Source organism: Chamaea fasciata, unplaced genomic scaffold (genome assembly GCF_029207755.1).
Source record: "Chamaea fasciata isolate MVZ Bird 193981 ecotype frontalis unplaced genomic scaffold, bChaFas1.0.hap1 SCAF_2, whole genome shotgun sequence".
In the NCBI taxonomy this organism is placed as follows: domain Eukaryota; kingdom Metazoa; phylum Chordata; class Aves; order Passeriformes; family Sylviidae; genus Chamaea; species Chamaea fasciata.
This window is the reverse complement of record NW_027094087.1, coordinates 34,147,124-34,170,087: the sequence shown is the minus strand read 5'-3', so window position 1 is coordinate 34,170,087 and position 22,964 is coordinate 34,147,124. Positions and strand designations below refer to the sequence as shown.

The 22,964-nt window shown below is 42.6% G+C and overlaps 1 protein-coding gene and 1 long non-coding RNA gene across 3 annotated transcripts; one reads left to right on the top strand and one right to left on the bottom strand.

Annotated features, from left to right (window-relative positions):
* Window positions 1-499: 499 nt before the first annotated feature.
* On the top strand, window positions 500-20,409 carry PCF11 (PCF11 cleavage and polyadenylation factor subunit). 2 transcript variants are annotated; one of them, XM_066175642.1, is made up of 16 exons: window positions 500-737; window positions 5,433-5,558; window positions 7,862-8,050; window positions 8,436-8,627; window positions 9,402-10,510; window positions 10,769-10,958; window positions 11,065-11,698; window positions 11,785-13,259; window positions 14,117-14,204; window positions 14,943-15,062; window positions 15,590-15,695; window positions 16,852-17,035; window positions 17,447-17,602; window positions 18,661-18,753; window positions 19,273-19,308; window positions 19,905-20,409. In XM_066175642.1, the coding sequence occupies exons 1-16, from the start codon at window positions 549-551 to the stop codon at window positions 20,112-20,114; spliced, it is 5,097 nt and encodes a 1,698-aa protein (XP_066031739.1). In that variant the 5' UTR covers window positions 500-548; the 3' UTR covers window positions 20,115-20,409. The 2 variants fall into 2 exon arrangements, with proteins under 2 accessions (XP_066031739.1, XP_066031738.1); XM_066175641.1 differs by having other exon boundaries at window positions 15,587-15,695.
* Window positions 20,410-20,450: 41 nt separating this feature from the next.
* On the bottom strand, window positions 20,451-22,276 carry LOC136285025 (uncharacterized). Its single transcript, XR_010719346.1, has 2 exons — window positions 22,036-22,276; window positions 20,451-21,687 (listed from the first exon to the last, which is right to left on the bottom strand). It is a non-coding gene; the product is annotated as an uncharacterized lncRNA (long non-coding RNA).
* Between the last annotated feature and the right edge of the window lie 688 nt (window positions 22,277-22,964).

Here is a 22,964-nt window from a genome sequence, read left to right as displayed (position 1 = left end):
CTTCCCCGGGCACCAATCAGCGCTCGGGGCAGCGCGGGAAGGCGGGAGGAAGCGGCGGGGTGGGACGGGAGATGCGGCCAATGGCGAGTCGGGACGCGCGTGCGAGAGGGGCACTTGGGGGCAGGAGCCCGTCAGCGGCGAGGAAGGGCGGTGCCGGCCAATCGGAAGCCGCTGTGGAGACAGGCGAGCCAATGGCGAGCCGCGCAGGCGGGACGCCAGCCAATCAGGGCGCGCCCGGCGAACAAAAGGGGCTCTCCAAGGCGCCGGCCCCTTTCCTGAGCACAATTTCACATGACGCAACGGCTGCGGGAAGCGGTTCGCGAGCCGTGCCCGCCGCCGCCATTTTGTGAGCGGGGAGACTGAGCCGGCGGCGGCCCGAGGAGCGGCGGCACCGGCAGCGCAGCCAGCGGGAGCCGCAGCGCGGAGGATGCGGTAGAGGAGCCCAGCGGCAGCGGCGGGGGGGCGGCATCGGCATCGCTCGGCGGCGGCGGCGGGGGATCGCGGGGAGGGGGCTGTCGGTCGGTGGGTCGGGTCCTGGTCGGAGCAGCATGTCGGCCCCGGAGAGCAGCGCTGGCAGCAGCGAGGCCCGGGAGGACGCGTGCCGCGACTACCAGTCGTCGCTGGAGGACCTGACGTTCAACAGCAAGCCACACATCAACATGCTGACCATCCTGGCCGAGGAGAACGTGCCCTTCGCCAAGGACATCGTCTCCCTGATCGAGGCGCAAATCGCCAAGGTTTTTATATTCCACCGACTACTACTCCTACCTATACTGCTGGGGGGACCGGCCGGGGCAGCGGGGTAGGGCGGCCTGGGGCCCGCAGGACAGGCGCGGGGGGAGCCGAGCGGCGGAGGCGGTTCAGGGCGACACAGCAGAGCCGGGGGTCGAGAGGGCCCGAGGGTCGGAAAGGGGCGAGAGAGAGGGGCAGAGGCCCGGGCGGGGGGGGCATGGCTGGGCCCGGGCGGCAAGGGGGCCTAGGAAGTAGTGCGGGTGGGGGTTGGGGGGGAGGCTGGTAGGGAGGGGGCGAACAGAGCAGGATGTGGACGGAGTTGGGGGAGGACGGGGGTGTAGGAGGCTGGAGGTCGCCGTGGGGAAGACAGGCGGAGGAGCGTGTCTCAGCTGGGATCAAGGAGCAACGGGGCGAGGCGGCGGGCGAGGGCTCCTCCTTCCATCGGGAGCTTAAGGGTGCTGCTGCTGCTACTTCTTCCCCCCCCGCCCCCTCCACCCATCGCATAGGGAGCAGGGGACTCGAGGGAGGGGTGCAGCTCCCACACCACCCTCTTGGGAGTAGGGCAGGGTTTGGGACTGGTCTCAAGAAGAGCTGAGGGAGGAGGAGGGCAGCGTGGCTGTGAGCCCCGCGTAAATAGCAGCCACAACATGGCGGCCCGGCAGTGACTGGGCAGCTGCACTTCCTCGCCCTTGGAGCGGGGCTTTCCCCCGACATCTGCTGACGGAACCCTTGGATTTAGGCGATTTCTACAGTAGGTGGATAGTGCAATCATTAGAGAGGACCCTGAGTGGGGAGATCTCGTAGAGGATTGGGTTTTTCTTGGAAGTAGCTTAAAAGGAATATAAGGTTAAGTTTCCAGAACACAAACTGTCCGCCACTGAAGGGCTAAGTATAGTGACATTTAAGTATAAGTTAAAACTATTTCCCCAGTTCGGTTCCTGTGAGAGATTAATTGAGGGATGGGTGCTCCCTTATGTCGTAAAAAAGTTTGTGGGTGAAAGGTGATCATCTCCTTCGGTTAGAGAAGTGTGTGTGGTGGTGATGGGGGTTGTTTTGCTCGGCCTCGTTAGAGAAAATTCTGTGGGCTTGGGATAATCTGTTTGGATTTTAGGTGATCTGTGCCCCGAGTAGCACTAGTGTTGTATGTGTATTTAATTTATTTTGGCTAGAGAAGTTTCTTGCTTGAGGATGTGGTAGAAGAAATTCTCCCTGACGGTAGAAACTGCAGCAGCCTGTAGGATCCTAACATGGCGTCTGGAAAGACACATGATATAAAAAGGGAAAGAGGAGGCTCCCTCTGAGCCCAGCCCAGGCAGTTGCTGACATCAGTCAGCCACTGTACATGCACGGGGGTTTGCAGCACCTTTTTACCGAGCATGTTAGAAGAAAAGGGGTTCTTCTTTCAGTCCCCCGCTCCCTGTATTCGTGCCAGCCACCCCTCCCCCGTTGTTTCCCTTGCTCCCTCTGATCTCAGGTGTTAAAAGGCTTTTTTCTTTGGCTTTAACCGCGGTTTATAATGGTGAGAATTGTACTGTCTAATGGTGGGGGTGGGAAACATCTTTTAAGATACTTAATCTATCTTTCTGTCAATGCAGGATGTCTTTTTAGTGTGCCACAGACCTCTTCCAGTCTAGTTTTAAATGCTGCCAGTGGCTGAGTTTTGCCATTCCTTGGGGAGGTGACCTCATAATCTAATAGCTCTCACCATTATATCTCCTAAAGGGCAGTGGATATGTATAAAATGATTTGTGATAAATAACAATGCTGTCAATTTTTTTTTTTCATTTCTGGGTGATTTAGAACCTGCCCTGAAGTGTGGGGTTTTTTTAAAAGATGTTTTAAAACCTGTATCAATGGTTAGTTTTGCCTAGTTACTGTTTATGACTGTAGTTTATTCAAGGCAAGTTTTTAGTTGTTTTTGGGAAAGTGATCTCCTTTACTAAGCCACTTTTAAAAAGTGTTGCCTGGAGACCGTTTGTTTAGTGTAAAACTTGAGTGGTCTGCTTTACAATTTAATAAATGGTTCTGAGATGTGTGTCTGGTATTATAAAATTTGTAAATAAAAAGTGTGAAATATGTATTTGTCTTTTTATTTACCATTGTATAGTGCAGAATTTGTTTCCAAGACCCATTTTGTATACAGAGTTGCTTTTTTTTTAAAAAAAATCACAAGTTTGTGACTTGGGGTTCTATTGCCAGATACTATATTAAACTTTAAATCTTCTAGGAAACTAATAAAAAAGAGCCACACGTTTCCAACAATAGCTTTCCTACGTTATTTGAAGGAACAGTGGGAGTTTTGTAAAGAAGTCTTTAATATTATGCTGCTGAGCTCAAAGTTAGTGTTCTTCTGCCTTCTGGTGATTGTGCGGCGCCTCCCTGCCTTTTGATTAGTGTCGTGCGGGCATCCTTCTTGCCTGGGGGTTTTGCAGAGACCTGAAAACAAAATGCTTTCTGGTGTGGGGTTCCCTTTTGTGGTTATTGAAATCCGTGCTAGATACCTGGATATAATAAACACTTCCAGAAGAGAAGACTTAAATATTCCGAGCATATTTAAGACGTTTCTAAAAATGCGACACCTGAACAGCTTCTGTTTGAGGCGGGGTACAGTTGCTGAGCTGCTAATTGTGCTCCATGGTGGGAAGTCGGCTTCCTTACCTAGATGATGGTGTTTCTGTGTGTGATTGCTGTAACAGTCTGATGCTTGATGAAAGTGACAGTAAAACTTCTTTCAGTGCTTCGGCTACTAATGGTTCCCCAACATCTCGAACTTCCATCTTAGCCAAGTGTAGTGAGCTACTCTCCTGCATTGGTGCAATGGAAGAGTTTGACTCGGGGAGTAGCTCTTGGGCATAGGTACTTGTGGGACAGCTCTTTGTGTCCCTAATACAGCTGACTAAAAGTCAGAAGTGATGTGCTGTCATTTTATTACAAAGGAAGGCACTCAGGACTGGAGTGTTTTTAGTGTGCCATTGTGCAGACTGCTTCAAAGAAGAAGCCATTATTCCACAGACATTTTAAAGAGCTTCAGATGCACAGTCTTTTATGTCTGAGACTTAAGGATGCTATTTTCTAACATTTGCACATTATGTTGTTTACAGTTCAGTATTACTTCACAGTGTGAGATTGGCTTCTAATGTGCTGCAATTAGTTTTAGCTAACTTAGCTGGGGTTTTTGTCTTCTTATGTACAAAACGCGTCACCTGCCTGTATCTGCTTTTTTCCAATATGTTCGAAGGCAGTGACACCCCCCCCCCCCCCCCACCTTCCCACCCCCAACTAACAAGGAGTTCTGCCCTCTTCAGTAATAAGTTTCAGGTCATGGTAAACTAGTACATTTTTAAGGGTGAGGAAGCACTCTGATTGCCCATGTTAAAATACTGTTGAGTGGGTGCCTTCTGTGAACCACCTTAAAGGGGAAGGAATTGAATTTAAAATGGTGAAGCAGTAGCACTTCACACACTTGTGTGGATAATGGGCCCACAAAGTAAGGTGTCATGAATTAATCTAGTAGCCTATTCTGTTCAAAATGAGCAGTGAGTGGTTATTCTGCTTTACTCCCCCACCCCAGTGTACCAGATGGTGAACAGAACTTAAAGTATTACAAGTGGATGCTCTTCCGGGGGGATCATGGTCAGCACACTGCTTGTGTTGTCTTTCATGTTCTCTTCAACAAGTCTGTGGACTTGGCTGATGTTTTTTTTTTTTTTAACTTCGCTGTGCCTTCTGCTTTGTGAGAGCCACTGGCAGGCATTAAAGTCACTTTTATCGGTCCAGTAGTGCTTTCTGTAAATGGGAACTTGCTGTAGCGGTCCAGGGTCACCACGCTCTTATCGCACAAACTTGGTATGAGTTTTGAAAAAGGATTTAAAAAAACCCCCACCAAAACCAAACAAAAGCTTCCTGTAGCAAAGCCGTGTCCAGAAGAAGACAACCTTCTATGAAAATGGTGGTTGCAGTTCCTGAGCTTGTCTGTGCATTTACCCAGTCGATTTACCCAGATGATTGAGTTTTGACTGGCTTTTGAACCCTGTTCTGACTGTGGTTTTGCATGCACTCTGGAAATCAGAATCGTCACCATCTGCAAGTGCCAAGAGAGAGAATGGGACTCTCTGCTATATCCAGTTGGATTACAGTGAAATAATTACAACCTATTCTACGTGTAATTTACAAAAGACTGTGATAATCAACATATAATTTACAGCTACAGAAGTTCACTAACTTGGGCTATTTGCCAGAAGTCTAATTTGTGTTCTGTGAAATCCAGAAAAATCCATCCAGGAGGTTTGAATTATAAACGATTTTTAGAAGTTCCTCGAAGTGCTGACGATGGTTTCCTGCTAAGTTACTTCCTCAATGGAAAGGTTACACTGGGTACACTAGTGGCAGTACTGTCTCGTGGGCTTCTTTTTCTTCTCTTTTTTCCTCCCTTTTTCTACAAACAAATTAACGTAAGGTGTTCCTTTTTTTTTTTTTTTTTTTTTTTTTGTGATAGACCCACTGCATTATACTTTGAACCGAGTGTCTATTTTTCAGATTTAAGTTTTTGTTTAAAAAAATCCCAAGCCAAATCCTTTGATATTTATAGTGGCAACCAAAAAGAGAGGTCTGTATTTCTGGGATTGGTAATCCCTTTATTTGAAAAGGTTAAAGTATGTTTTAGTTGTACTAAACTTCTCAGTTTCTTCTTATTACTCCAGGCTCCTGCATCAGAGAAGCTACCCGTTATGTACCTAATGGATTCCATTGTCAAGAATGTGGGAAGAGAGTATCTTACTGCATTTACTAAAAACCTAGTTGCAACATTTATTTGTGTATTTGAAAAGGTATATACACTTTCAGAAAAGTACTGTATTCTAAGCAAAATTTGTTCCTGGTAAAATAAGTACGTGCTTTCAGGTTTGGGTTTTCTTGTGTGGTGAACTTTACAAATCGATTGGTTTTTATAAATCTCAATATCTGTACTGTGAAAGATTATTCCTTTTGCTATCAAGCATGTAAGTTAGCTGAAAGATGCAAGGTATCACTTAATTTGGTATGTAAACATCAGTAGCTGTCCTATCTAGGAAAGATTTTACTAAGAGTATTTTGATTATTGATGGCTTGGCTGGATGGACCTTTTGCAATGTATAGACCAATTAATTACGAATCATTGGTTTATTTTTAAGATAGTCCTTATGCCAAGAATAGACTGAGAATCATTTTCTTGTGGATTTCTCAAAGCCTCACTCCACTGTAGTTAGATTTGTCTGAGTTACATAATTCACGTTGTACAGAATGAATGCTTAAACTCAAGAGTGAGTAGCACTAACACCTGGGTCTCTCTTGATGGTCTGTCAGCTGAAAAAAATGCTGCAACTCTGTGGGGGAAGGACCTTAAAAGGTGTGACTGTATTATAAATAAGTGTTTTAATTTCATTCAACATTGAAAGCTGCTGTCATATCTTTTAATTCTGGCTCTTAATCTTGAAGCCCAGTGAAGTAATTGTGCATACTCCTCTGTGAGAAAATCATATCGAAGTCCAGGTTTTGAAAGGACAGACTTGAATGGGTTTAAGTTGGATCAGAAAGAAGGGTTAACTTCTGGATTTCCTGTATGTTAGAAGCAAGTGGTGTTTCAGAAGAATGAGAGGAATGAAGCTTTTGCATATTTATCATTACATATCAGTGAAGATCTGAAATCCCAGTACACTTTATAAATGGTTTTCAGATGTGAAGTGCATGGTGAAGTGAGGAATAGATTGTTACCGTGACCATAGAAGATGTAAACGCCTCAAGACCTAAACTGTGTATAGAGCAGCAGATAGAGATAGATATACTTGATTTTTTGACATTAAATTGTGAATGCTCTTCTCCTCAGTTGCATTTAAGTTTGCAGTTGAGTGAAGCTCTGGATAATAACTGATCTTCAGAGTTTTAAATGTTAACTTGCTGCTAAGCTAACTAGAACTACTAATGTGAAGTAGTTAGATGTGTAAAGTGGCAGTCATTTCTAATAGCTTAGCTGGTTATGTTAAACGATGTGAGTAGAATTCTGTAACACAGGCATTGTTACAGATTTGGTTTGATCAGTAAATGGTCACTAAGGTATCTTTAGACACTTGAAGTCAGAGCTGTTTGCTCAGTCATTCCTGCACATTTTTGCAGTGAACTTCAGTGAAGCCTCTCATGGAAAATGGTATAGAGGCATCATCCCAATTACTAAGTATGAATTACTTCTATTGAAGCTTCTGCTCTTACCCAGAAAGAACCTCCAAATTTTCCAGAATATTCTGTCTAGGTGTAACATCTGAAAATGGCAGCAAAAATATCTACGTGGGCAATTCTTAAAGATTGAATTGGAATGTTGAAATTAGGACAGCTGTATGTATTTTGTCCTCTTAATGTTTTTTTATTTATTGTTTAATTGAGCCACTTAAATTATGAGAGGAACTAAATTTTGCTTCATTGTAAATTTCTAGTTTAGCTGCCATGAGATAATCAAATTGGGTTAAATCCAAAGGGATAAAATGGGCCTCTGGTCCTACAAGTACATTGTGATCATCTGTGTATGATCTGTGACTCATACATAGATGGGTCTGATTCTGCAGCTGAACTGAAATAATAATTGACTTCATTTTAGCTAAAATTCATATTATTGCAGTTGTTGGGAATTAAAATCCTTCAGTGACTAAGGAGCTGAGCAAAACACCTTTTTTTTCCCAGAGTTTGTTTTTTCTTGATTTGTTTGTCATTATTATACTCCAGCACAAACACTTGAATAATGTATTGTCTCAGAGGCTGTTGCCTTTCAATACTTTTGTCACTGTATTTTTTTCCACAGAAGTTGGGCCAGTAAAATGAGAATTTTGCTAATGGAAAAGTTGAAAGAAAATTCTCAGAGCATGGTAATACACAATAAAATCTTCAAATGGCCTTGAAACAGCAGTTCCATTTTTGAGCTTCTGTTATTGAGCCTGTTGATAAAGATGTGTGGTCTGCACTGCTTATAAATTTTGTGTAGAAAGTTCAGTATGTTGAAATGGCAAGATAGAAATAGAAAATGAATAAAATCTTAAGTTCTACAGAAAAATATAAGAAATTGTTCTATATTAACTTAACAAGCCATAGAATTGTTTTATTGTTTTAGGTGGATGAAAATACTAGGAAAAGTTTATTTAAATTGCGCTCCACATGGGATGATATTTTTCCTTTGAAGAAACTATATGCACTTGATGTCAGAGTCAACTCATTAGATCCTGCCTGGCCAATTAAACCTCTACCCCCAAATGTGAATACTTCTAGCATCCATGTGAATCCTAAGTTTTTAAATAAATCGGTAAGTTTTTCTGCCTTCTGTAAGAACAGATGGTAATATGTGTAGTTTTCATTGTTTGTATGGTGCTTTTTGACAATTTAGATTAATAAGAATGAAGTGTCTGACCTTTGTAAACAGGTAAGAGAAAACTACAGATTCGGAATATTTGAAGGGTTAGGATTTTTTATTTACAAATTGTATTCTAGGTTTTGAAACATTGAAGGAATTTATATTAAATTCCCTACACCTGTCAAAACAGGCAAATCATAGTGGGGCAAAAGAATTGCAGTTTATAACCGCTGTACGAACTATGTCCCAGTAGTGGATCATGATAACACTGAAAAGAAATGGATTTAGTTGATTTCATTAGGATTTTAAGTGTAACTTTTCTTTATTTTGTTTTTAGCCAGAGGAATCTAATGCACCTACCTCTGCTGTCACTTCTGGTGCCTCTACTCCTCCAGCTGTTCCTGAAATACAAAAGAATTTGACACAGGAGCAACTGATAAGGCAGCAATTGCTTGCAAAGCAAAAGCAGTTGTTAGAACTTCAGCAAAAAAAGCTAGAGCTGGAGCTGGAACAGACTAAAGCACAGTTGGTGAGTAGGATAGTTGATAAAACTTTAATAGTTGGGGTCTCTCTTTTGGAGTGTACTTGGCTGTACTGGTAAGTACAGTACATTGGTTTTTCCTCCTGTTAGGCAAGTGTAGCTATTTTAGGACTACTGGAGCAATGCAAGGTGATCTGGGGTTCCTGAACAGTTTTTGTTATCTTGAACCCCTAAGTATTACTCTTAAATTAAAAAAAAAAAGAGTGAAATTCTTGATTTGGTTTTAATTTTTCTTCAGAATGATACCTGACTGTGATCTTCATCTTTCAGTTCTTGCAGCTGACAAGCTGACATCGAGCTGGGCTATTTCAAATATGTTTGTTCCTAAGGAACAAAGGAGCCTGATTGTTTGTAAACAAAGTCAGTTTCTTGGAAGTCTTGCTGTGTTGGCAGTTGACAGTACAAAATAAAGCATCTTTGAACTGAAGTGTGAAAATAGGATACTTGGCAGCTGAGTTGCCTAGAGCATGTGGAATATATAGGAAAGCTAGCACTGTAATTGGAATGTGTGCCAAAGTTACATATTTTGCAGTGTTTACTTTATATGCTGTTCTTGCATTGTATTTGAATTTGATTTGTAATGATGTACTGTATTATTTTAGTGTTTGTAATTAGCAATTAGTGGGTCACTTTCAGTTAAATGGCTGGAGCTCATAACTTTCAAGCCATGACTATTTCAATTTCATTTTTGAGATAGAATACTAGCACCTCTGGGTAGGAGTTGTGGCATACAGATTAATGCTGGATTTTTTCCAATTTCAGGCTGTATCTCTTAGTGTTCAGCAGGGGTCATCTAGTATAGCCTCAGTTCCAGCACCTTCCAAGCAACACATGTCTCCCACACCTCATATGACAGTTAAACCACCTCATCAGACTGCTGTGCAATCTGAAAAAATCAAACCATCCCCAAGTCCTCCACTCCATGATATCAAAATAGTGAACAGGGATCCTCGGCTTAATAGGATGGGTCAACATTCTTCTCACACTAAAGATCAGTCTCATAGGAAAGAATTTTCACCAAGTGTGACCAGTCAGTCTGAGACCAAAGGAAACAAAACATCACAGGCTGAAAAACAGAACTCAACAAAGTCAGAAAAATCAAAAGCAAATGAAAAAACACAGAAGAAAGAACTTGAACAGTCCAAAGCAAAATCTAAATCACCATCCCCTTTGAAAAATAAGCTCCCTGATACTAAGGACAGTAAAAGCCAGGAATGTGAAAGCACTAAAGTTTCTGACATCAGTAAGCGGGATCCAAGACTGAAAAGACATCTTCAAGATAAGTCAGAGGGGAAGGAAGAGGAAGTCAAAGAAAAGAGAAGAAGTACAGAGAAGAAGGAGAAGGAGGAGCATAAGACCTGTGAACACAGACCGGTGGGGAGCAGAAATAAAGTGATTAACGGTGCTGTTCAGAAACAAGACACGACTACAGAGGAGTCAGAAAAACAGGGTGGAAAACAAGGAAGATCAAGTAGTAGAAAACGGTCACGGTCACGCTCCCCTAAGGCAAGATCACCATCTACACATTCTCCAAAAAGACGAGAGAGGAGATCACCTAAAAGAAGACTTCGGAGTTTATCTCCTACTTCTTCAGCTCCTAAAATTGGAAAGATACGTCAGATAGGCCCTAAGCAGTCTCATGTTGAAGAAGGCACACAAGCAGCAAGAGATGAAAGAAATTCTAATAAGAGAAATGTTAAACAAGAGGTGCGTGATCCAAGGAGATTGAAAAAAGCCCAAGAAGAAAGACCCCAAGAGACAGCCACCCAGCACTCTGCAAAAGCTTCTCCAGATCCGAAGGAGAATGCAGAAAATTGGCAGGGGTCCAAATCAGGCAAGAGGTGGAAATCTGGTTGGGAAGAAAGTAAAAAGTAAGTTACTATCTTTTAAACAACTTCTGTGTGAAGTCAGTGGAAATTCTTCTGTTGGCTTCAGTGTAGTTGACTTTGAGAGGCAGTGTTCAGATTGTTAAAATTGATAGGTTTAACTTATTTCTGCTAGTGAAAAATAGATGATGCATACTTAGATTCTAAGGTGATAGCGGTGTTCTGCCATGATCAGTTCTAGTAGGAACTGTTTTATTTTCAATAACAAAATAATCTATATATAAAGTATATTCTTGTTTTCAGCTCGCAGCAGAATGATGAGCATCAAGCACTTGCTAAATCCCCTCATCAAAGACATCGGGAAAACTGGCCTGCTGGTAAAGGAATTCTATCACCACGAGCACCAAAGCAGCAGCACCGGTTAAGCGTGGATGCCAATTTGCAGATTCCCAAAGAATTGACATCTGCAAGTAAAAGAGAATTACTTAAGAAGGTAATACTATTTATGTTGTATTTATATCTGTCTTTATAGAAATGTCCCAGGTACGGGGTTTTTTTCTTCTCTTTTTGGAAGTCTAAATTTAAACTTTATATTACAGGCTAATGACCGCTTAACATCTGGTGAAATAACACAGGATGAGTTTCTCATGGTAGCTCATCAGATCCGACAGCTGTTCCAGTATCAGGAAGGAAAGCACAGATGTAATGTGTGGGATAGCCCTACAGAGGAAAAATGTGGTTTGAAAAAGAAACCTCTTCTATCGGATGCAGAATTAACGTATTATGAACATAAAGCTAAACTAAAAAGGACACAAGTTCAGCATTCATTATCAAGGCTTGATCTGTTGGATCCTGATGATATTTTGGATTATCATATACCTGATGCATTGCTTTCTGGAATAGAATGTGAGCAGGCAAAAGCCAAGCGGGGGGTACAGTTTGACAGAAAAGAGCCATTTGCAGAAAGATCAAGGAGACACTCTCCTGTAACTGGCACTACAAGACCTTTTGCTGAAAACCTGTCACCGCTTGAGAGTCGACGAAGACTTGAAGACCAGCGTGCTACTAAAGGAGGAAGAGGTTCTGATCCTTATGACAGCTGGGGAGAATCAGATGAATTTAGAGATGCTCTCAGACAACAGGGGAAAAGTACAGCAGAGTTCCAGAAAATAGATGGAGATGCACTCTGTAGGTTTGATAGTCGTGAGGAAAGACAGCTTCTTGGGCAAGCTGGTATGTGATTTTACTTTATTTTATATCTGTTAAGTAATTGACAATATATTAGCGAGTGGTTATGTGATTTGTTCTGGTTTTTTTAGGTGTTCGAGAGGAACCAAGGTCACCATTCACTGAACGTTTCAAAAGAGCTAGGTATGAAGATCCAGAGAAAGCGCCATTTCCAGAAAGTCCAGGATCAAGATTTGGAGGTATTGAAGCAAAGCAGAGGATAACTGCACTGATGGAAGACAGACCTCTGTTTGATGGCTCACCTAGACCGACTGCTGCAAGGGTTGGGGTAGATGGACAAGGAAGTCCTTTTGTTGATGGTCCTGCTGCTGGTTCAAGTTCCAGAATTGATGGGCCAGCTGGACAGGCCGCCATGAGATTTGAGGGGCCTTTGGTGGGGACAGGCGCATCTCAGTTTGATGGACCACTGTCGGGAGCAGGGGGAGCTGGAGCCCTAAGATTTGATGGGCCACCAGGGCAGCTGGCGGGGGCCCTGAGATTTGAAGGACCTCCAGGCCAGGTTGGTGGAGGAGGTCCACTGCGGTTTGAGGGACCTCTCGGGCCTTTGCGGTTTGAGGGGCCCACTGGGCAGCCTGTAGGCGGTCCTAGATTTGAAGGTCCTGGAGTTGGTCTCAGGTTTGAGGGTCCTCATGGTCAGCCTTCGGGTGGTCTCAGGTTTGAGGGACCCCATGGTCAACCTATGGGGCCTCGGGGTCAGCCAGGGGGTAGTCTCAGGTTTGAGGGACCCCATGGTCAGCCCTTGGGGCCTCATGGTCAACCAGGAGGTGGCCTCAGGTTTGAGGGACCACATTTACAGCCAATAGGGCCCCATGGACAACTTGGAGGTGGCCTCAGATTTGAAGGGCCACATGGTCAGCCCATGGGGCCACATGGACCATCAAGTGGTGGGCTCAGGTTTGAGGGGCCACATGGACCATCAGGCGGTGGGAGATTGGAAGGACCACGGGGTCAGCCGGGTCTGGGTCCGAGATTGATTGATGGACCAGTCCACCAGGGAGCTGGTGGGCTTAGATTTGATGGTCCTCTTGGTCGGGCTGGTCCAAGATTTGATGGCTGTCACGGAGCTGGATTTGATGGTCAGCCTGGACAGCTGTCTCTCCTACAAAGATTTGATGGAATTCATGGACAGCCTGGTCCAAGGTTGGCACCTGGCCAGCAGGCACAAGCGAGATTTGAAACAGCCATACCTCAAAGATTTGATGGACCTCACCAGCCAGCCTCTAGGTTTGACTTGCCCCTTGGCCTTCAGGGTGCACGTTTTGAAAATGTAGCTAACCATCCTGCCTCAAGACTAGAAATGTCACCATATGGACAAGGTGGTCCGTTTGTTGAACATCCTGGCCAGGGCTACAATGGACCAGCTCATGGAATGCAGTTCCAGAGACCTGATATATTTGATGGTTCTCCCGGACCAAATTTCAATGGGCCAGCTGGCCCAGGAGCACAGAACTTCCCACTGAGAGGAGCTGGACATTACTTCGAAGAAAAAGGTCTCCAGGGTCCTCAATATGGAAGTTTCAGTAATATGCCAATGGGAGGTAATCAGGTAAGAGCTGACTGCATCAAATACTTTGCTTGCAGAAGTGTTTTTGTTAGAGAATTAGCAGGATTTCTTCCTGGAAAAATGGAGTATTTTTCTGAAGAGTTGGCAGGCTGAGAGTCAGTTTCAAACTAAAAAAGTCACTAGGTAATTTAAGAAGGATATGCATTGCTGTGTTTCAAGAATCTTCTTTTAAGTATTAGACAAAACAGTGGACCTTTGCAATCACTTCATAGTTCAGAATGTCTCTTTGAAATCATTATTTTCAACATTAGAGCAAAACCAGGTAATTGGAAGCCTTCTGAGAGGTGTGAAGTTGGACTGGACCAAAATAATAGTTGTCTTTTTGCAGCTGTTAGTACTGGTTACAAGCCAGTTTTAAAGAGATACCCATAGCTGGGGTGAATTGAGGAAGATACGGCTGTTGCTGAACTTTCTTGCTCTATTGCACTGTTGTCTTTTAAAATTCTCTTGGCACCATCTTGCTTTGTCAGTTCAGTTGTCTTTGCTCTTGTCTCTTGGAAATGCTCTCTTCAAAAGGAGGAAATTGTACTTTACAGTGCTGAAACTGATGTAATTTCTTGCAGTAGACTTAGAGATTTTTAAAAGTATTTTTCATTTTGGGGGATAAACAGTGAAGTTAACTGATAGTACAAAAGCAGATAATGTGTCCTAGTGGAAAGTGAAAATGGGGGAAAGAGGGTTAGGGTTAAGGTACCCCAATACCAAACTGACATGGTTCATTCCTGGAAGGAGTTCCATATATGTGAAATTATTGAGAAACATCTAGAAGTTAATAATGTGAAAAATAAGTTTATAATGACATTATTATACAAAGAATACTTAAATGTTTACTTTCACAGGTTTCTCTCATGTCTGCTCAACCAGGACCTTATGGCCAAGGTCAGCAGTATTTGCCAAATCCTGGAAGTTTTGTCCAGAACCCTGCAGGTGTGTAACAGTAGATTTCCTTCTATTTCTTTTGGATTGTTTGTTCAGTGCTAGCCACAAAAATGACCTTTTTTTAATGTCCTGATTTACTGGGTCAGTGTGGATTAAGGGATGCCTCCTCAGTGAGGTGTGGCTGTAGATGTGGTGTCTGTAGCACCTTCATCTCTTAAGGAACTTTTCTCAAACACTGAAGGCTTCTGTTAGTTTTCATTAACCCTGTGGTTTGGGTATAAAGTTGTGCTGAAAAAACAGAAAAAGAAAAGAAAATTTGATCTGTTTTTCTGGAAGGCATCAGTCTGTAGGTCTAGATTGCTGTGCTGGGGTGTGCAGACATCTCCAGTGTAAGTGGTTAGTAGTGAAAAACTTCAAAGACATCATAAAAGATTAAACTAGGTGATGAAATAGATTGAGTGTGGTGAAATATCTAAGTATGGACCCAGGACAACACTGCATTTCAAGAACCACCATCCAGTAGAGATCTGTCTATGTGCAGCCAGCTTAGATAGCACTTCAGAATACATTATGAAGGAGGGAAAATCTTGTTACTAAGATTCCCTGTTGCAAGGGGAAAAAAGAGCGAAACACTAGATAAAGCAGGGAGTTGGTAAATAATTCGTAACAAAAATTAAAATAAATGGGTGGCAACAGGAAAATTGTGTTTTGAAATATACAGATAAAAGTGAAGTTGGTTTCTGATGCTAACCTTTTGCCACCTTGAACATTTCTGTTCTTCCCCAGGAGCCCTTTCCCATTCATACCCTGATAACCACCTTGGACAGGTTGATGTGAATGAATTGTTTGCTAAACTCCTGAAAACCGGGATCCTCAAATTGTCTAAAACTGATTCCACCTCAACACGTATGTAGATTTATTTTGTTCTATCTAGTTTATCCACAGCTCTAGTGTAAATCTGAGTAGACAAACTTTTGTGAACTCCTTTATGGTTTTTTAAAACTGAACTCTATTTTTTGGGAAGGAATTTAGTGCTTATGATTGAGTAAATTCTTAGTATCTTGTTCAATTTGCACTTCAGCTATCCAGAGCAGTCAGTTTTGTGTTTGGTGCTGTTTTTGTAACTTGTTCTTGATTATAATCAAAGTCTTTTCATCTTCTGAAATATTTCTGTGTCTATGAAGACTGAATTTCAATGCCAGACACTGAGGTGAAATACTGTTTTCCTCTGTTGAAATTCTGGCTTACTTTCTTTTATGCTTTTTTTTTAATGGTGTCAGAAGATGACTGATACAGCTGTTACAAACTTGTGTTTGACCATAGTCAAATTGTATTAATACTGCTTGAAAAAACCTAACTTTTAGAAGCACATACTTTCTTCCTGATGATGTCCTGAAATTTCGTTACAATAATCTCTTCATGGTTTCTAGAAGCGAACGAAACATCGGCCCAGCCGACTGCTGAAGAAGAGGATGATGATCAGAATGAAGATCAGAATGTTCCAGACCTCACTAACTTCATAGTTGAAGAACTTAGACAGTGCGTATAGTAGAATGGGCTTACAGTAGGAATAACAGTGTGGCAGTAGCTAGGTAGTTCATCCAAGACAGTTTGAAGCTGTTAAAAGATTATCTGTCACTTTGTGATTCAGAGGGGGTTAAACCTGCATTGTTTGATGTCAGCCTGTTGAACTTGAGAAAGGAAAAAGATGGAAATTTACTATGGGAAAACTTAGATTTACACAAAGGTGCTGTTACTTAAGCACTAAGGTTGTGACAGGCTCTGAAGCCTGGGCTGCATCAAAAGCTGTGTGACAAGGAGGTCGAGGGAGGTGATTCTCCCCCTCTGCTCTGGTGAGGCCCCACCTGCAGTGCTGCTCTGGGGCCCCAGCACAAGGAGGACATGGACCTGTTGGGAGTGAGTCCAGAGGAGGCCATAAAAGTGATGAGGAGGCTGGAGCACCTCTGCTGTGGAGACAGCATGAGATTTGGGGTGGTTCATTCTGAAGAGGAGAGGGCTTCAGGGAAGCCCTACTCTAGTCTTCCAGTACCTAAAGCGGACTACAAGAAAAGCTGGAGAGGGGCTTTTCACAAGGGCATGTAGTGATGGGACAAGGGCAAGTGGCCTTATGCTGAAGAACACATTTACTGTAGGTGATAGGAAGAAATTCTTTACTGAGGGGGTGATGAGGCACTGGAATAGGTTGCCCAGAGAAGCTGTGCATGCCCCACATGTGGAAGTATTCAAGGCCAGATTGGATGGGGCCCAGAGCAACCTGGTGGAAGGTGTCCCTGCCCATGGCGGGGTGGGTTGGAACTAGATGGTCTTCTAAGATCCATTCCAACCCAAACCATTCTGTGCTTTTAATTTTACCACTCTGGTGGTAGCTTGTAAAGTTGGGCCAAATGAAGGCATTGCTATTTGTGCATTATTAGGTGAGAAAAGCTAGTAGGAATGAGGCATAACAATAACATATTTCTCATGTATCGTTAATAAGAGCCCACTGTTTTTTGAATGTTTAAGTTGATTGTGCTGTGAAAATCAGGATGAAATGTAGTCATATTGTGCACTTTTAACTTGGAGCAGATTGGTGCTTTTCCCCTGCCATTGTAGGCAAATGAAGCAATTTACTGAGAAACTTCTCACTGTCTCTTTTTAAAGAAGTGTTAAATTTTTTTTTAATCTCTTTTTGTAGGCGTTATGATAGTGTTATAAATCGACTGTACACTGGAATTCAGTGTTACTCCTGTGGAATGAGATTCACTACTTCACAGACAGATGTTTATGCAGATCATTTAGATTGGCATTATCGCCAGAACCGGACAGAAAAAGATGTTAGCAGAAAAATTACACACAGGAGATGGTACTACAGTTTAACAGTAAGTAATGCAGTATTTGTGTGGATAAATTACAGGCTGGATTCTGTGTTTTACTCCTGCGTGTGCTGTGGGATTGCAGCTGAAATTTGCATCATCCCAGGAGTTGGCTGTGATAAACAGTGATGTCTTAGATACTTTAAGCAGTCCGCGAATGCTTGTCAGAATACAAAAGGCAGTTGTGTGATGAGCAATAAACAGTTTAAAGCTGCTTATTGTACTGTTTTCATTCCACTGAGAATGGAATTTGAAGGATAGTGATTTTTTTGGAAAGCGAGTTTTTGAAGTGTAGCATTGTGAGAAAGAGTACACTGTGCTAATGTTGCATGTGGGAAATACTTCAGTTTTAACAAAGTAAGATTTATTAAATATGATACTTTGCAATGTCTGAGTGAGAATGAAAACTTTCCTTAGGACTGGATTGAATTTGAAGAAATAGCAGATCTAGAGGAACGTGCTAAAAGCCAGTTCTTTGAGAAAGCTCATGAAGAGGTTGTGTTGAAGACGCAGGAAGCTGCAAAAGAGAAGGAGTTTCAGAGTGTCCCAGCTGGACCAGCTGGAGCAGTCGAGGTAAGTTTCAGCTTGCCAGATAACAAGAATCTAGTTATCAGCCCAGATAGCAAGAATCTAGTCTTTCAAAGGCTTGTGCTGTATGCTTGTTACTAAGTGTAGACTGGAATACTGTACTTGGGCCTTTGTGCAGCCCCTCCATAGGTTGTCTGTTTGTGTATGTAATGATTGCTTCCCATGGGCAGGAGTAGTATAAACTACCTGTAGTTAAAAAAAATCTACACCCATTGGCATTCTGTGGTTTTAGTAAAATTGAAACAGGCAAAGTGTGTTAATTTGCTGAGTGTTCACATAAATAGAGTAAGCGATTTGTCCTTTGATGGTCATTTGTCATTCAAATAACTACAGGGTTTACTGGGGTTTTGGTGCTTTCAAACACAAAAATTTCTTTTTTGGTGGCAGATAAGCATTAGAAGAAAGAAATACCACAATTTGAAAATAAGCAGTGGTGCTGTGTTTTGGTAGATGAATTGGTATAATAATGAAATACAAATGTTGTTAGAATTACAATTTAGTTTTACGTGCTAAGTCTCTGAGAAACCAGCTATGAAACCAGAAAGGCCTTTTTTTAATATTGAAAAGCATGTTTTGTGCATTGTTCTGGGTTGATAATTTTTCACAAAAGTACTAAATATGTTAGTACTCCCTCTAAAAGTTGAAATTGCAGGTTAAGGGGGAAGAATTAAGACAATGCCATAAATAAAACCAGTTAAATCGCTGTAATGGATTATCTTACATGACAGTAAGACAGCATTACACTGTTACAAAATGCTTTGCAGACTGAGTAGCTAAAGGGGCAGAGCTTACCTTTGTCAAGTGACAAAGAGTATTTAGGGCCAGAGGGTGATCCTTTCTCTGTCTGCAAACCATACTCAATTTTTAAGTAAGGTTTGCTAATTACTAAAGTGATTTTTAAAGTGTGGGGGAAAGATCATGTTCTAGGCTTAATATACTTAATTTAAAAGAACGTTATTTGACTCCTACTGGGTTCTTGAATTTCATGTGTTCAGCATATTGCAATAACATCACTTATCTCTGTTACTCCAATAACTTTTCAGAGCTGTGAAATTTGCCAAGAACAATTTGAACAGTATTGGGATGAGGAAGAGGAAGAGTGGCACCTCAAGAATGCTATCAGGGTAGATGAAAAGGTAATCTGATCTTACTTACATGTGATACTACTTTATAGTAAAACCCCTGAAGAATTACAGAAAAAAAAAATCCTGCAGGAGGTGGCAAGTGCTCTTTTTCTCCTGAAGGATTCCTCTTGTAGTTTTCCTGGCTTCCAAATACATAAATATCTCTGGCTTTGGAAGTGCCTGAAATGCTGGTGTCATTCGTATGGGCTCACTAGCCCTCCTTTACACTGCAGTGCTCGAAGAGAAATGGATGTCTCTGTGTATGGGTGTAGGTATGGGTTCAGTTATTTCTGCATGCAGCTGTGCACAGATAATTCCCAGCACTTACCAACCTTCTGTATGATAATGTTTCCTAAACAAACGTCACAAAATCCTGTCTTAGGTATAGTTAACACCATACTTAGCTTGCTCAGACCATAGTTTTTGTAGATGAATTATGTGATAATGTGTAATAGACATTGTTCAGTTCATTATCAGTGATCCTGCTATAATTTATTTTTTCATATTTAAATGTATAACAATTTTTTTCAGATCTACCATCCATCTTGTTATGAAGATTACCAGAATGTAAGTGGATCCTTCCTATTTTTGGAAGCAGTTTATTTTCAGTTTGTTTGCTTGATCTCTTGACTTTGCAGCGAGCAGACGTGTTCAGCATGTGCTGCCCATTTCTCTTGCCCGAGACTTGGAGGCCTTGGGTGTGGCAAGTTTATAATGCAGAATTAGCTGAGATGCATTTGTGGTTGTGATGTACCATGACAGCTTGTGTGCCTTAAAGCAAAGCCATGGTTTGATGCATTTATAGTGGAGTAACATGTGTAATCTTAGGAATTTGTAACAATGGAGTAGATAGGTATTGGTGTATGTGACATTTTTAATGCTTGGGGAGTTAAAATTGTCCTGAGGGCAGATAGCAGGGAACAGTTCATGGTAATGTGTTAAGCATTTTATCACTGCTTGGTGAGACTTCTCAAAGGAATTGGAAAAAAAAGTAATGCTATTTTAAAAATGAATTTGTTTCCTTAAAAGTTTGACTAAATAGAAGTTTGGATTTTGAGTGCCTGACCATCAACATATTTGCATTTTGAAAAAAGGCAAAAATAATAAGAGGCTAAAAATGGTTATTTTAGTGTGCTAATGCTACATTGATTTTCACTTTGCAGACATCATCATTTGATTGCACACCATCTCCCAGCAAGACTCCTTCAGAAAATCCGCTAAATATAATGCTGGACATTGTTAAACAAGAAACAGAGGAGTCCTGTGACTCACCTGAAATCAAAGAAGAACCTGATGACACCCCTCCTGCCTGTGCAGAAGAGAGCACACCTGCATCTACAGAAATCAAAACAGAACCCGAGGAGTCTGTTTAAAAAAACTGCGGTATGAATTTTTTTTTTTTTTTTTTTTTTTACAGAAGAGCTGCTGTGTTAATTCTGGAACGCAAATACTTTTTATATGAATAAAAATGTCCAACTGAGGCAGGGCCTCAACTACTGTTTGGTTAATAAATACATTTTTGTATTTGAAATTTCTTACTGCCTGCACAGTTTCAGGTGTCATTGTGTGAAAGTTCTGTAGATGCGTGAAAATTTAATGGTATATGTAAAAATGTAAAATTTTCACTTGTTGAAATGTAAATTATAAATAAAAGATATTTTTGCTATATATGGAGTGTAATGTTTATGCACACCATCAAATAAAGACAGTGTTTCTGTACTTTTTTCAGTTTAAAATTAATTAAAATTAATTTTTGCTTAATATGATTCAGAAAAATGCAAGCAAGTCTCTTCCTTCAGTTATCCTATAGGTGGGTTATCAAGGGAAGGAGCTTCTCGGACAAGCCTAGATTCCTTGTCTTTTTAAAGTTATTTGAACAAACTTACATATCCAGATGTTAAAAAAAAAAAAAAACCCACAACAAAAAACACAACAACAAAATAATAAAAAATCCACAAAAAAAACTCACAAAAAGACAGTTGTGGGTAGAAGGGGAAAATTTAACAAACCAACTTGAGTGCTTGATTGTGGTGAACACAAGTGCCAGCAAAAAAAAATTTAACAAACCAGGATGCCTGGTAGTTAAGACATTTTTAATGATTTTTTTTTTCCATTAGTCAAACACATTTAATAAAGCTGAATTTTCTTTACATTACAGGGGGAATGAATGTAAGAATGCTCATTTGAAACATAGTTAACATTTTCTTTTTTTGTTGCTTATGACTGGATTTAGATGGTAAACCAGATATCCTGAAATGTTAATATTTCTTAAATGTGATAAATAAAACTAAGCATATATTTGAGCGTGAGTCTCTTTCTTTCAATGATGGGTCTGTGTGGCTGGTACATTTGTGGGATTGGAAATAAAGATGTAAAATCACTCTGCAAATTACAGTGCGTATTTTGAACTTGCTGGGAGCAAGACAGAAACACTAAAACTCAGCCATGTCAGTCTTAGCATGCGACTCTTGCAGTGGGAACATTTGAGAGTCAGAATTCTGCCTTAGCGTGTAAATAGAAATAATCAGCCATGCAGGAGACTTTGGCTGCAAAAACTTGCCATGTTCACCCAGGCTTCATGCAGCTTTTAAGATGCGAGTAATACTTTGGTTCCTCTGTTAAGGCTGGAGCTGTAGTTGTGAGCCTGCCTTGTTCCAGATACCAGACTTTAAAATGCTGTTTAATTAGAGACAATCCAGAGGAACAAAATTACAATGGATCAGGGTGGTGTCAGTCCATACAGTGGTGTGTGTGGCTGCTGGTTGTGTTGTGGGGAGCTACTCCAGTGTTAGTTATTGCAGTCTCTTCCTGGAGCAGGGATGTAGCCTGCTCCCCTGGCCCAAATATGATGCTTTGTGTCCTGGAATACTGAAAACTTCTAAATCACACTAATTGCAGTTCAGAGGAGGCTGAGCAGAGACGTGATGTCTTTAAATATGTAGAAGGCTGTTCAGAAAAGGGAGCAAATTAGTCTTGTCTGCTCGAGATAGAACAAAAAGAGACCCATAAGTTGCAGAAATAGGCTTTATGACAGCTCTCTAATGACAAGGATAATTAAGCTCTAAACGGTCTATTACATTCACTTGGTCCATGTAATTATCATGGCACACCTGTAAATCTGACTGGGAAGGGTTCATCCTGCCTGGAAGAAGGATTCTAGAAACACAGGGTCCTTTTTTTCCCCCCCATCAAAGGAACCTGGCTTATCCCCAGGGTACCGGCTGGTTTTGACTAAGGAACTGAGGAGCAGGATCACGTCACTGCAGGAAAGAAAAGAGGGTTAAAGATTCTCACAACGTGGCTGGAGTCCGATCATCCAGAGCACAAGCCGGTTCGATACGTTTTGGTCAGAGCACCACTGGGGGTTGCGAGATGAGAACTGGTACTTGTTCCTTTACTCCTGGGGAACGCCGTGAAGGCTGTAGCCCGGCGCTGCCAGAAGGTGCAGAAAGCCGCGGGCAGCTGCGGCGCATTCCGTGCGACCGGGCCGGGCCCGTGCCTCTCCCGCCCCGCCCGCCATTTTCCTCCCGCGGGAAGGGCGAGCCCGGAGCCCCATAGCAACGCTGCGGAGAGGAGCAGCAGCAGCAGCAGCAGGAGGAGGGAGCTGCTCCAGGCAACAGCGGCGAGCCGCCGGGCCCCTGTGCTGCGAGGCCCCGATGTGCCCCGCTCCGGCCGGTGAGACTGCTCCGCCCGCGCCTCCTCCGCCCGCTCCTTCCCCCGTCCCCGCCCCGCGGGCGGCCCCGTGGCGGGGGGCGGGCCGGGCTCCCCCGAACCCCCGGGTCTGTGGCCCGGGGCTCTGCCGGGGTCCACACGCAACGCCGAGGACACTCCATATACCCCAAAAGCGCCAGGAAAGGCGGTGCTCGGCGCTGGCCGGCCGGGTCCTGCCCCTGCCCCGGGCTTGGCAGCTCCGCCCCCGCGCCGGCGGGACGGGCTGCGGCGGGCCGGGTCGGGCCGGCGGCTGCCGCCGTGGCCCTGGGGCTGCTGCCGAAGCCAAGCTGCAAGGGTTGTGCGTGGGTTTGTGCGTTACGGAAACATCGCAACACCTGAATTGTGCCTTTTCCTATTCCGAACCATATCTTTCTTCGCTTAATCTCTTTAACTGGATTTGGGGCAGGTACCGATCTCAAAGCCTTACTGAATTATTTCTGCAAAGTTTTCCCCCAGAACATCGAATGAGTGTTTGATAACAGGGTTTGGTTAAAAAATAATGCGCTGGAATA